At 42.1% G+C, this 14213-nt stretch overlaps 1 protein-coding gene across 4 annotated transcripts in view; it reads right to left on the bottom strand.

Annotated features, from left to right (window-relative positions):
* The window catches only part of KCNT2 (potassium sodium-activated channel subfamily T member 2), a 115503-nt gene extending 110534 nt beyond the window's left edge, over nucleotides 1-4969 (bottom strand). Inside the window, exon 1 of one of the 4 annotated variants that reach the window (XM_071436009.1) lies at nucleotides 4636-4969. In XM_071436009.1, coding sequence (XP_071292110.1) covers nucleotides 4636-4730 — 95 coding nt within the window. In that variant the 5' untranslated portion in view covers nucleotides 4731-4969. The remainder of the gene's footprint in view (nucleotides 1-4635) is intronic. The other 3 variants (XM_071436007.1, XM_071436011.1, XM_071436008.1) reach the window with 3 other exon arrangements.
* Between the last annotated feature and the right edge of the window lie 9244 nt (nucleotides 4970-14213).

The raw sequence follows: 14213 nt of genomic DNA on the forward strand, positions 1-14213 counted from the left end.
TGGACACTCCAGCTGCCAAACCATTCCTGCAGAGTTCAAGACATTTTTGTCAGAGCAGGCAGAGGAGAATTTGAACAGTTCATCAGAATAAGCAGTCATGCTTCAGTGGTGAGAAACATTCCCGTCTTGCTAGAATTCACTAAACCAAATGCAGTTTTTATATCTTCAAGAGCTTCTAAAGAAAGGATTAAATGTCTGGGCATAAATGATTTAAGAAATGTGAGGTAAACTGTGCTCTGCAAGATACAAAAGGCCTTAATAAAAAGGCAGTGATATGGAGAGAATGTAAATGCTTTTAATTTTTAACTTGGAATTCTTTCTTTACACCTCTAGCATGCTGTGGTTTGGCTGTTTTGAAGCACGTGGTAACTATTTATGTACACAAAAACCTCTTCATTGTAGCCTTCCCAAACTTACATTGGAGCCTAAAAATAAACATTCTCTTGTATCCTCCCCTCTGCAGCAATTGACCAACTTCGAACATGTCACCTCTTCACCAGGTAGGATGTTTTCTAATTTTATTTGTGTAGCTTTTCCACACAGCTGGTAAGAATAAGGACTGATGATCAGTAGGGTTATGAAACATTTCATTGCATAGTTTATTATTACAATCACAATTTAGTGAAATCTGGCTGAATTAACAGGTGAATAATTGTGCTAATCACTTAGTTCCCCCTCTATTTCTGCTCATTTCCCAGCAGCCAAACTGAAAGGTAAATTTCATCATGAAGGTCAATAAACATCTCAGAATATCCAGCAAATCAAAACACTCTGTTTCATCTTCAGATACTTTCAATAATGAAAGCAAAATGTAAGATTCACAAAGGGATATTAGCAATATTTACAGAACAAGTGAAAAAGTCAAGGATCCAATCTTCTCTTTACCTTTAGCCCAGTGCCTGGGATATTTCCGTGGCCAGAGGAAACCTGAGCCATTACCCTAGTTGCCACAGAATTCACCCACTTGACACACACACATGCTCTAGCTGCCTTGTAGAAGTGTTCTCCATATAAAATGAGTGGAGTGTAGCATCAAACATCATCTCCAGTTTCCAAAGGGAACCAGGTTCCTTTGAAAATCTAGCTTTGCAAAAACCAAAACTGATTTTGACGTCCTTTTTTTGGAAAAAAACCCAAACCATTCAGCAAATTCAAGAATGCCAATAAATCATTCGAAGTAGCTTTCTTACTGAACAAAATCATTCGTCAAAGATTCAGCATGTTCTTCTGAATGTGCAACATCTTTTTTGAACAACTTTTTTTATGAAAAATAATATACAATCCAATTTGGCGGTTTGTGGAAGATGACAGCCCAGAACCCATCTGTTACTGAAGCCAACTGCAAGGCTGGCTATGAATCTAAGCTAGGAAAGCAGAATTTCTGGGGGGAGGGAACAGAAATGCAAAAGCAGTGAGATGGATGCTACTGTATTGAAGAAATACAGGAATGGTATCATTCAGGAATGGTATCAGGGAAGGAATGGATCATGAACTAGATAGCTAAAAAAAAGTCTGAGTGAAGCTCTACTATAGAAGTCCCCCAAAAAAAAAAAAATAGCTGTTTCCAAACAGGTAGAGATCTAAGAACAAAATTCCTGAATGAGAGTTCTTTTATAATCAGCTAAGCATTTTAGCACATGTGCATTTTATCAATTAACAGAAACATTTAAAAGAAATAGGTGATGAAACATAAAGAAACATAACCATTAAGGTTTCAAAATTGAACTATGATTATGTCAGAAATATATCTTTGAACAAAAAGAGGAGAGGTCACATAATTTCAGTCATATTAAATACTACCATATGACATATAATGGCAAACTATGCTATTAAAACTGATTTGGTGACACAAAATCCTGGGTGGGAATAATTCCATCTCCTCTCCACTCTAAAAAAACCAACAAGCATCTGAAAACCAGGAGATGGACCCTATCAGCAAAAAGCAAGCATTATTCCAGAAAGGGCAAAAGGGAATAAGAAAAGAGATCCCCCAAGGATAAACAAGCTGGGAAGATCAAAAAGAGAATGGAACTAAGACAAGACAGAGTTTGGCTGGTAAGAGACCAGAAGTTCACAGATGACACAGATGGAAAACCCTTAGCAAACATCACCCTGCCAGAGTTGAGAGCAAGTGGAATTAAAAAGTTGCAGTGAACTGGAAACAGACAGAAAATTTTTGCAGCATCTCGGCCAAAGTCCAATAACTAAAATGAACTATCTTGATCATGTGCAGCCTATAGTAGCTATTAAGGTGACTTTAACTGTGTTTCAGCGTTCAGATATTCCATTCATAGTTAACATCCATTCAACTGAAGGTTACAAACCCGACTATACTGCACACTGCTTAGAACAGAATACAAAGGATGTGCTTCACCAAAACCAACCAAGAACCATTTACCTAAGAGTGCAAAGAAAAGACAATAAAGCAGACAAACATAATATATTTTTGTGTCACACCAATCTTGCAAACTAATAAGAAGCTGATCTCAGGGTCCCCATAGGTCTGCATTCTTTCTCATTCAATATTTCCTGGAAGTATGTCTAATATTCTAAATATTCCACTTGGCACTATTTCTATGCAGAGCATGCATGCTTTTTCTATAATGGATAGTAATATTCTAGCAACATAGGAAGGAATGAATACTTCAATATTACATGATAGCCTCCAGTTCAGGAAAGTAAGAATCTGGACAGACAAACAACAGATAATACACAAGATCTTTGTAAGAATGGCTCTCCTTCAGTTACAGCTGGTATCCAAAAACACTGCTATGGTAACTTGCAGAGCTGGAGGAGAGCACGCTGCTGTCACAGCCTCGTGTAAAACACAATCTTGCTTGCATTGTGGGGAATTCCCTGCACACCTTCCTACCACTGAGCAGCAGTGCCCAGCCTCAGCACAGACAGTGCATAAAGATCTAGAAAGCTATTTACATTTCTGTATTTCAGATTGTGCCAGAGATCTCTCTTGTAATGTTTGTTGGAATATTAATGAAATAATTAAAATTGACCATTAATTTTTCACCAGTTCTTTGCTGGAGTTTTTAAATGGTAACCATGGTCTGGGAGACTTTTGTGCTATAATTCTGCTATCAAGATTGTTTTAAGGATTATTTACTTTGATTTTATTAAGTGCACATAGACCTGAAATAGATAATAGCTAAAAGGATGCTCTGGGTTGTGCAGTTACAGTATTTGCTATTTGAGACCAAATGATGCTTCTTCTGTGGAAGGTAACTTCATGAAGTGCAAGTCAAACAATTGGCATCTGGGATATGCTTGACAGAAGTTTAAACTAGAGGTGGAAAAAGTGTAAAGCCCCAGAGTGATCCAAAAAGGTATACTAAGCATATTTTGTAAATTTTAGCCATCAAAACCCAAAACAAATAAAAGAAGTTGTTAAAATAAGAAAGGTTGTGGAGTTTTTTTCCTATTCCAGTAGGAAATAAGATGCAGGTGTAAGATGCTAAGATTACATTTTCTAAAATCTCAAAGAATCAGAAGTAATGACTACATTACAATACACTTATAATTTTTTACACAGTAAAAACATGCTTTGATAAGCATACTATTTAAGTCTCCATTAGGTAGTTACAATGTTGTCATTTCCAACCAACAACATTCATTTTTGTGACTATATTAAGATGTCATTAACCATTTCATAACTGTCTGAATAAACAGCATTTGTTTAACTGCTTCAGTGTAGAGCATATTCTCCTAAACAAGGGTAATATTTAGTTACATATTTGCATGATCTTGTGATTATCAATCACTAAGAATCCATATCTCCTTAGAAAAGTAGTGAAAATCTGACCAATGTAGAACAGCATTAAAATCAAAAGTTTCTGACTGCCAAGTTAAAGACATACTCTGACAATTCAAATATATTGAATTAAATATGTTGCCGATTTTGCTTTCCTGACATTTGACTACAAGAGAGTGTTAGTAGAAAGTGGATATGACACATAATTTTGCAATGGGATCATGTAATAGTGTGTTGAGACACAACGTTGTATGGTCCAGCAGAGTGGAATGATGCTGGTGCTGTTCACGAACGCTCTTCATTCAACATCTTGAAACTGAACACACATGCACACGGTTTGCTTCTTTCTTTCAATGTAAAGGGCTCTTTGTTTATGATTTTAAGGAAAACATTTGACTTGAAACAAACAAGTCTTTTTCTATCGGGTGTGATTAAAGACACTGACAGACTTGAAAGAATTCATAAAGGAATAAAATCATGGTAGTTGCGCCCATGCCTAGGATCCGAGCATGGAAAGAAACTGCATGTGAAGAAGCCTGGGTATAGGACAACGAAAGCATACCGCAGTTAGCCTTTGGACAAACGGCAAAAGCATGTTTTCTTTGGGACGTTTTCACAGGGACACGATCCTTACCTGCGCTGCTCCTGCCGTGCCGCGGGGCAGGGCACGGCTCGGCCGCCGGCGGGAGCGCTCCGGACCCGCGGGATGCCCCGCGCTGGCCCAGGGGCGCCGGCCCGGCTCGCCCCGGCTGCGGCACCGCAGCCCCGGCCGGCCCTCGCAGCCCCTTCTCGGCGAAGTTTCCCCCGGGGCCGCTGCCCGGGGCCGCTGCCCGGCGCCGCCACCCCGCCGGGGACACCGCGCCCGCGCTCACCTGTCGTCGCTCTGCCAGCCCTGGTCGCCCAGCAGCAAGTCCCGAAAGCGGTACCGCGGCGGCAGCGGCGGCACCTCGCTGTCCAGGTCCACCATGCTGCCCAGAGCGGGAGCAGGAGGCCGGCCGGGAGAGAGGGGAAGCCCCGCCGCGCCGCCCGAGGAGCGGCCGGACCCGCCCGGGCGCGTAGGGGGCAGGAGCGGCGCGGCGGCAGCGGCGCGGAGCGGGCTGGCCCCGCACAAAGGCGCGGCGGGGCTGCCCCCGCGGTCCCCGGCGGCTCAGCGGGAGCCTCTCGGCCCCGGGAGCCAAGTCCCGCCCCGGGGGGAGGCAGGTGGCGGCGGGCGGCGGCCTCGGCGGCGGCGCGACCGCCCCCCGCCCACGCCCACCCTCACAGCGAGCGGGCGGCGAGCGCGCCGCCGCGGCCCACAACAAAGGGCCGTGCCACGGCCGGGCCGGCGGCACCGCGCCGGGCTCCGCAGCCGCCTCGCCCCCCGAGCTGCTCCCTGCCTGCTCCGCTCCCCCCGGGGCTGCCTCAGGGGTGCTTCTCTGTAGGCCCCGAAACGTGAGAAATGGGTGTCCTACCTCAGGCAGAAATCGCTGTGTTGGTGACGGTGCGGCCATCTGGGCACGGCTGGGGCTGGCACAGCCTCGGCTGCTGCCCGCGGTAACCGGGCACACCCGGCACAGCCAGAGCTTCTCTGGAACGCCGGGTGCAGCCCGCGGTAACCGGGCACACCTGGGCACAGCCAGAGCGCCTCTGGAACGCCGGGTGCAGCCCGCGGTAACGGGGCACACCTGGGCACAGCCAGAGCTCCTCTCAATGCCAGGTGCAGCCCGCGGTAACCGGGCACACCTGGGCACAGCCAGAGCTCCTCTCAATGCCAGGTGCAGCCCGCGGTAACTGGGCACACCTGGGCACAACCAGAGCTCCTCTCAATGCCAGGTGCAGCCCGTTCCGCGTTCCGTCAATTTCTGAACCTGCTTGATTGCTCTTGGACTAGCAGGTGGTGCGGGCCCTGTAAAAAAGAAAAACCACAGAGAAGTTGAACTATTCCCATAGTTGAGATTTGCAGGTAATGCCTGTAAGTGTGAGACACTCTAAAAGTGTTTTAGACACGCAGGATCAGCCCAAGTATGGCAGCCTGGCATGTGTCACACAGCAATGTGCCCTGATGAGAATCCAGCTCTGAGCTCCATTCTGTGATGCACAGATTTCCTCAGGTAACCAACAGGTAGCTCAATGCAGGACTCCGATTTCCTGTGCTGTTGTTACAGTCATTGCATCTTTCCTTGCTTCTTTAGCACAGAGCTGTTAAGCACAGCTTCGGTGATTGCTGTTTCTTTGGAGAGTTGTAGTGTAGAGTCCCCGGCCCTGTAAAACGCTGGGATCACTGGAGTATGATGCTTACCCTTTTTCACAGCTTGCTGCACTCAGCATTTACAATGTGCTTCTCAGAAAGCCTTGTTAGGTGAAGCAAAACAGATGTATGTGGCAAGAGTTCAAAGGTAACTTGTTCTTTGCTTTGGCTGATATAGGAAATAAATAAAATAGTGAATTATTCTGCATCCATGTTCTTGCCATTTTTACTATGGTGTGTTCTGAGGTCAGAGTTCTCTAAAAGTCTAATTTTAAAAAGTCTAGGATCTTTCTTCAGAATATTTGTTGTGTGCTGCCCGCTTTATTCTTTCTCAGTTGCTTGTCCAGTTAAAGGAGCTCTCTCTTGTAAGAAAACATTGTTTCCTTTCTCTGCCTGTCTTTCATTTTACCAAAACATGAGGTGGGGTGAAGCCTGTATGTTATAATGTTTTGTTGTAAAAGCAAAGCAGTTAAGGCTGACTTCAGTCCTTTTCTGAAGTCTATGAATCCTAGACTAGCAGGGAAATTAATGGTGTTTCTACTCTACCTTCCAGCAGCCTCATTAATTTTTCCACCTGAGTTGATTAATTTAACATGTGTTTTCATACTTGAGGAGCTAAGTAGCAGGAGAAGCTTTTGCTCTTTTTCTACCATGGAAATGCACTTCAGACAGGTAATAGCTGACTGGGAAATGAGCAACCTGGTGAGCAGTTGAGCAGAGCTAATAGAAAACAAACTCATTACTGAGGCTATAGTCATATAATTTATACAGATGCTTAATTCTGTGCTCCCAAGTAATAGAAACTCTTTGCAATGTAAAATGTGTTTTTACATGTCTGACTGTCCAATGCCTGATCCCTCTGAAAAGCTCTAAGTGTATAAAATTGGGCAGAAAGGGGGTTTTGGTCAGCTAAATCCAATATTTTGATTAGTAACTCAAAACACTTGGGCAACTTTTGTCTTCAAGCAGAGGAGACAGAGTCATCTGCTTGGAGACAGGTGCTGCTTACGAGCCATTATACTGGGTCACCATGCTCAAGCCAGGTGTTCCTTGTTAGGTGTTTGTGTTAAAGAAAAACTGTGAGCCACACTCAGGAGCAAATGTAGGTTTGTGCTTTTGGGATGGTTCTGGCCCTGAGAAGTGTCAGGTGCATCTGTGACCCTGACTTAGGGACTGAAAATAGACTTCAATTGATCCATTCTTTTTTGTCAAAGTGGGTATAGCTGGGTAGCTCTCAGTAGTTGACTCTGGAGTCTGAGAAAGAGAGGGCATTTAAGAACTGTGTATCTGAGTTTACTGCTAGTGACTGGATTTAAATCCTGGATCATACTCAGGTACAGAAAGAACAAAAAAAAAATTTGGTTTTTCTTTTTAGGTTACCATATTTTTTGATGGTATATAGGTAAAACAGATGGAAGCAATGCAAATGGCTTCAGGACTTTTTGAACAATAGCAGTGTATATGGAGGGAAACATAGGTTATTAATAGTGTTCTTAATTCAAGATGTTCTACCCTGCTATCTGAATTATGCAATCTTCTGTAATAAAGTAAATCAGATAAGCAGGTTAGGTTTTGATATTTTGCTCAAAATGCTTGCAAGGTTCTCTTTAATTAATCAGTTTGATTATTGAGAACCACTGGGGCATTCCTTAGTGATGATATTGATACCTAAAATTATTCAGGTAAAACAAAGCCAAACTTTATTGGAGTTGGAGAAGCATCTTTGCCATGATAAACTGCTCCTTTTCAACTTGTGAGTGTGTTGCTGGTCCTCAGCACTGAGGTGCTGAAATAGTCCTGTCCTGCCAGACACATTTCTGCCCTGTTCCCTCCATTGATGCTCAAATGTCTACCCTGGCTCAGAGACTTGTCCTCCCCAGCTGATAAGCTTATCATCTCAACCATTGTTTTTATTCTCCTAAATAACAGTCTGAGTATTGGGGAAGAAAGAACACCAGTAAATACAAATTTTTTGACAGAAGGGTGAAGAAAGATGAGGTGTCAATGCACGGTAGACCTTTTAAGGAGTTCTGTAACATCAATAACTTGTATTTATTGTCCTTTCAAGGAAAATAGTCTGGTATTGTCTGGATGGCATTCAGGTAACTCATGCACAAGGCACTGTAAGGTGTAGCCTGGGCAGAAGTGGAAAATGGTCAGTGGAAATTCCTTCTCTGCAGAGTTTGTGTGTTTATTTTTGATTTGTCTGTTGGTGTTACTAAAGGGTTAGGCAGGCTGAAAAATTGGTAGGCTAAAAAAAAATAAATCAAGCTCATTTTGAGGTTTTTTCCCAAGTCTCTTTTAATTTTTTTTTTTATTTTTCTTCCCCATAATTAAGAAGTATGTGGATGTTTGTGTTGCTATTGGGAACTTTGGAACTCTCACATTTCTGCCAGGTGATAATTTCTCACTCAAGTATGTTTGTGTGGCTTTGGGTTTAAGGCTAGAACAGGGAACTAGAGTACTGACAGTTCTGCACGTTTGGGAGCTGAATAGAATATTTAGGAACTCAGCATTCAGAGTTCAAAAATTATTTGGGATTTAGATTAGTAAACTGTACTTCATTAATCTTTTATTTACTTAGGCTGCAGTTTCATTTCCAAAATAGTTGGTAGGAAAAAGCATCATGACTATATTTGTTAAAATGTACCTAGATGGAAGTCTGAAGAATCCTTGCTGATAAATACTCCTTACATCAGAAAACTGAATTTCAGCATTAAGAAAGGCATACTTCTCAGTTAAAAAACAACATTGTTTACTTTTAAAATAAATTTGTTACCATCTTTTTTTCTTTCCTGGGGCTTTCAGACCATCAACTGCAAAAGCAATCTCAAATCTGAAGTATAGGTGCCTTATTGGACTAAAACTGGCTGTGCTAGGCTGAGTCTCAGCATCCTGGAATGTGAATGGATCTGAGAGGTTAAATCAAATCAGGAGCAAAAACTGGTGAGAGGTGTGTTTTGAGGACACTCCCTGTTTACCTGCGTTGGTACAGGATTGTTATTTAATGATGTGGAGTGTAGGACTAAAGAATACATCAGTGAATGTCTGAATGGGTTTAAACTCATTGACTGCAATTTTTAATTTTTAAAACTACTGCCCCCTGATAATCCTTATTAATGGACCTTGGCCAGGATGCCAAAGGGGGCATTGAGTTGGAGGAGGGCACAATGACCTGGAAGTTCCATAGCCTTTGGTTTATCTGCACTCAGTAGATAGATTTGTGCTTCTTGAGGCTGATGGAAAGCAAAGGGATGTTGCTGAGCAGTGCAACATTTGTAGAGCCCACAGCACTTTGAGATCGTACTTTCAGATCCTTACCTCCACAGTATCTCATTCTTGCACATTTTCTTCATGTAATCTAAAATAAAATCTCTTAGGCCTATTTTCTGTGTCAGTTACTGCTGGGTGAGGGCAGCCTGTTTTATCTTCTCCATTTTTGTGACCATACCACCAAACTGTTTATTTCCATTTCAGCTCCATCAACTGCATAGACTCTGCCCTATTCTTTTGCATCATTTCCTATTCAGATGATTACTCGTCTTGCATCTTTTCCTCACAGCCTCTGTTCACACACATTATAATGTGAAAGCATCATCATTTTCTTACTTCTCCCTTCCTGCAAAGGAATTGTCACTGCAATCCCACTCTTCTCTTTCACATCCCTTTCTTAAAAAGGACTTCCTAGGGAGTTAGGGCAATGTTAGCTTATTGGGTTTGTCCTTTTTTGTTTGCTTCTACACAAATGGGATTCTTGGCTTTTGGGAATAAGTCCCATTTTTGCTTTATTCTCAATTTTACAGTACAGTGTGGGGGTGGGATCTGAGTATTACCATAGCATAAAAATGACAGTGTAGCCCAGTAAGCTTCTGCAGAAAGAAATGCTTGTGTCACCTCCTTGCTAGGTAGCTGGGTCATGTGCTGGACTAGTAACAGGGAGAGTTGATGGTAACTTTAATTGTCCTTTAGGAAAGTACAACCACTGGGGGAATACTACTGATATGCAATAAAACTTTGTAAAAAATTATGATTTTTTTTTTTTTCGATCTCCAGACTGCTCCATGCTGGTTTTTGTTGTTTGGGGTTTTTTTATTTCTAAGCAAGTCTTGCTATTCTTATATGCCTTTATTCTTGTATACCTTCTTATGTACCTTTAAGTCTTTATTTATACCATTTACTTGTTATTGTCTATTTTGCACATCTCTTTATTTTATTGTCTGATATATCTTCCAGAGTGCAATGTTGCAATGTTTGGAATGGTTTAAACTTCAGGGGAAAAAATATTCTTGGAGTCCTTCTATCTTTCCACTTGATGCCTGTTTTTTTAAATGGCTGTGCAGTAGCAGACTGTTCTGCTGGCGTGAAAGGTTTGATAGTGATTCAGAAACAGTAACAGACTGAAATAGCCCAAAGTGAGAACAGAGTTTTAAGGTCACTGTAAAGCTCCAAAGCTAGGGCACAAAGTGAAATGAGGGATTTCAAATTTGATAACTCCTCTGAAAGCATTGCAAAAAAAAAAAAGGAGGTGGTTTGGTGGTTTCATGTATCTAATTAAACTGTAGTGTTGGTAGGTAGAAGGCATGTTTTCCATAGCCCAGTGAGCAGGACTCTGCACTGCAAGCACGATCTGTAGAGAGTTGTTTGAGACACAAGGCATCCAATATGACCTGATCCTTTTATTGTTTTATTGTGCTAAGGCATCAGAGAAGAGATCTGAAAGGGACAGTGCACACTTCAGGGCCACCTGGGGCCCCTGGTGCACTCCAACCCTCTGGCATCTATGTGACCTGGAAAGGAGCTGCAGGACCACGAGAGCAGCACACTGCATCACAGGAGAGCAGAGCAAGCTGCTGGGAAATGGTGATAACCTGGGAATTGCCTTCCAGTAAATCCTCACTTGGCTGCGAGTAGGAGGACTAACTTCATTTCAAAGTAGGGTTACTGACAGCTGCTTTTATATAGGAGGAGAACATCTTTTTTTGCAAAGAACACCCTTTCAAGTAATTTTCACTTCACTTTTTGAGTATAGAGCACCAAGGCAGGAGAATGTGGTGGTAGTTAAACACAAGTAATCAGAAGTAGGTTTATATTAAATTTAGAATTGGACATGCTATATATATTAGACAGGAGTGTCTAAGCACGTGCTGTTATCTAATTTACCTTAGGAGAAGCTGAAGGAATATTCCTAAAGAATTCCTAATACTGTGTTTCTATTTGCAAGGATGCTCCCATGGTCCATTCTTGGTAAAATGGCCTGAAGGGCAACAGCTGTTAAGACAGGAATGCAAGTTCGAGCATCCAAACCTGTCTGAGAGTGCCTGTGGCACAGCTGATCCTGTTAAAGGGGATGGTGAACTGTTAGGGAGTTATCAAGTGAGTTCTGAAATAAGGGAAGGGCCAATTTGGAAATAAATGTATGGGACAAATTGTAACAGGAGGGAAAACAGTGGGTATGGAGCAAGTGGTCGAAACCAGAGGAGGTGGGTTTGACACCATTTGTTATACGTTCAGCCCCTGCCATCACGAACTCCGTGGGGACATGCCAGCAGCCTTTGTCCCGCTCGGACAGTGACCGGGCAGCTGGGACAGGTCGGGACTGGCAGCTGGGGCGCGGTGCCTCCTCCCTGCTGTGTGCATCAGCAGGTGGCGAGGAGCAGCCAAGCGCACGGTAAGCACCCACAGCTCCTGCAGGGGTACCTGGAGAGGGAAACTCTGTGTATAGCTGTGGGTGGGTGGGTGCACAGCTTTGTGTGCATGATTAGAACTTTGGGGGATTAGTGAAGAAAGGTTTATTTGTTAGCTGTTTATTGACATTCTGTTTAACAGTGTATTGCCTATACTGAACCTGAAAGTATATTTCACTGATTGCCAGTTAATTGTGTTCTATTAATAAATCAATAAACCAGTTTGATTATGATTTGCTTTAAATGAAATAAAGTGAGCAGTTTTTCCCTGTCACACCCTTAGGTTGTGATTGTAGCAGTTATTTGATGTGTTAATATAATTATGAGTCACAGAAGTCGTGTGCTAGTGGGAGGAGAGACAAATGTTGAGGTTGCAAAGACAATCTCACTATTAATACAGTGGGATAGGACATTTTCATGGCAATTGTTGGGCAGAGCAGTGGCTGATGCTTCTGTGTGCTCTAATGAGGTCATTAAACTCAAGTGTGACAGCAAGCATGCTGTTAGAACATGCTGAAATTATACTGGCCAGAGATGCTATTTCAGCTGTGGCTAATTAAGCTTGTATTACCAGTTATCATTAGTCCCCTACGGAATACATTGACTTCCTGACATCTGTGTTCCTAACACAAAATGGCTTCCAAACACTGGTCTCAAAATTATTCTGGTTTGGACAAACACTCTGAACTTTGAGCCTCCGTGTTGAGTAAGGAACTAATAAAAACCTGAGTACCTTATTCTGACCTCACACTGACTCTGCTTTGTGGAGGAGTTTTGGGCAAGATAACTTCCAACCTGTACTTTCCTATGATCTCACACCTTGACATGCAGTACAGAGAATATGTGGTGACATTGTGGCTGTCTGGCTGTGTCCACAGCAGTATTTTGAGTGCAGTCACACCAGTTCTCAAAGCAGCAGCTCTGCTTCCTTAGATGAAATCCAGCTGCTCTTGGTTGCATAACTACTTTGATGTTGCTGCTTTTCTCATGAGTAGGAGGTAAACTCTAAAAATGAGGTTTTTTTTCTCCTTGCCTTAGAGGTCCTGAGGCATGGTTTGTCTGTGTGCTATGTTTTGGTTGAGACTGGAGGTGGCTGAACAAAGTGAGACCAAATTAAAGACAATAGATCTTGAAGTTGATAGCCCATGAAAGAGGTGAGGAAGGAAAGAAAGTTTACACTCCTAATTCTATTTCTATTTGCCTAGGGTAAGTTTAATAAATGACCTAAGAAGGTCACAAACCCAGGACTGGAAGGACTGAGTCTTTGTGGTCCTTACTTTGTGATTGAAGATGGGGTTTTTTTTGTATAGGCCTATGTTATGTGTATACAAATACTGCTTCAAAGCTTTACCAACTGAGTCTTCTAATTTTCAGTTTAAATCTGTTCATAGACATTTTATATCTGGTTTTGTGTGCTTATCTTTTAGCTTAAACAGTTTTAGTGATGTCTGTACTTATAGAGCAGTCCAGAAATTTGTGATACCACTTCCAGTTCTGGTTCAGCTGTACCTGAAAGTATCTTTGACTGTATTTCAAGCCCATAATTATTTGACAAGTGGTTTAATAACCCAAAAGCAGTTTGATAAAACCTGAACCAATTTGAGCTTCATGGCATCAGACTATTTAATACTTAAAACTGGAGAAATTGCAACTTCAACGGGTGCATGAAATATCCATTTACTGATAAGGTGTGCACCAGTAACTGCAAACTGGATGCAGATCGATCATCACAGGGTCATGGAGCATGGTGAGAGTTCATTCTCCACAGGAGTCATTTGTCAAGGGGAAGGGAAAGGAGGAGACATTTTGTTCTCTGAAGTCATTTCTGCAGGAGAAACAGTTGAATGCCAGTTTTACTAAGACCATTTCTTAGAACTGGTGACTGAAAACACAGCCCAAAATTAAAAAATAAATATTCCACCTGCATTTTAAGAAGAGAAATGTTTTAACTGCTGTAAATGCTGTAGAATTCAGGTTTGATTTGAGATCTGATCTGTAGACACTCGTTTTTATCCTATAGCAGCACACTAACTAAGCTAGTGATTTTTAAGGATATGTTATGTGGGTTTTTAGGAACATGCACAAGATGGATCTGTGTGTACTCCATCCAGTCAGACATCACCATTGTGGGGCATCTGGCCTGTGGCTGTTTTATGTTCATCTCCTGTGAGCACTTTGTACTATTACTTTTTTTTTCTCCCTAATTCTCAGTCTCAAACAATTCTCTTCATATGATCTACATTTCCACTGGAGAGCACTTGTAAAGCCAAGACATTTCATGAAATTGTTGCTAAGACCATTGCTTAGATAAACCCATGGGAAGTTCCTTTGTTAGGCATATATATATGTGTGTACATATATACATATATATATGTTCCTTTCTGCATAGTTTTGTATTTTATTTTGGAAGGTTCGTTATCTGTGTTACAATCCATTCAAATCTTCTCCTTTTTATCATTTCTCATGTGATGCTGAAGTGCTTCAACATCACCTGGGTTTATTTAATGAGGAATATGACCAAATGCATTTCCTTTGCTGT

This window comes from Agelaius tricolor, unplaced genomic scaffold (assembly GCF_023055355.1).
Source record: "Agelaius tricolor isolate 1412-34295 unplaced genomic scaffold, bAgeTri1.0.p SCAF_11, whole genome shotgun sequence".
NCBI classification, from domain to species: domain Eukaryota; kingdom Metazoa; phylum Chordata; class Aves; order Passeriformes; family Icteridae; genus Agelaius; species Agelaius tricolor.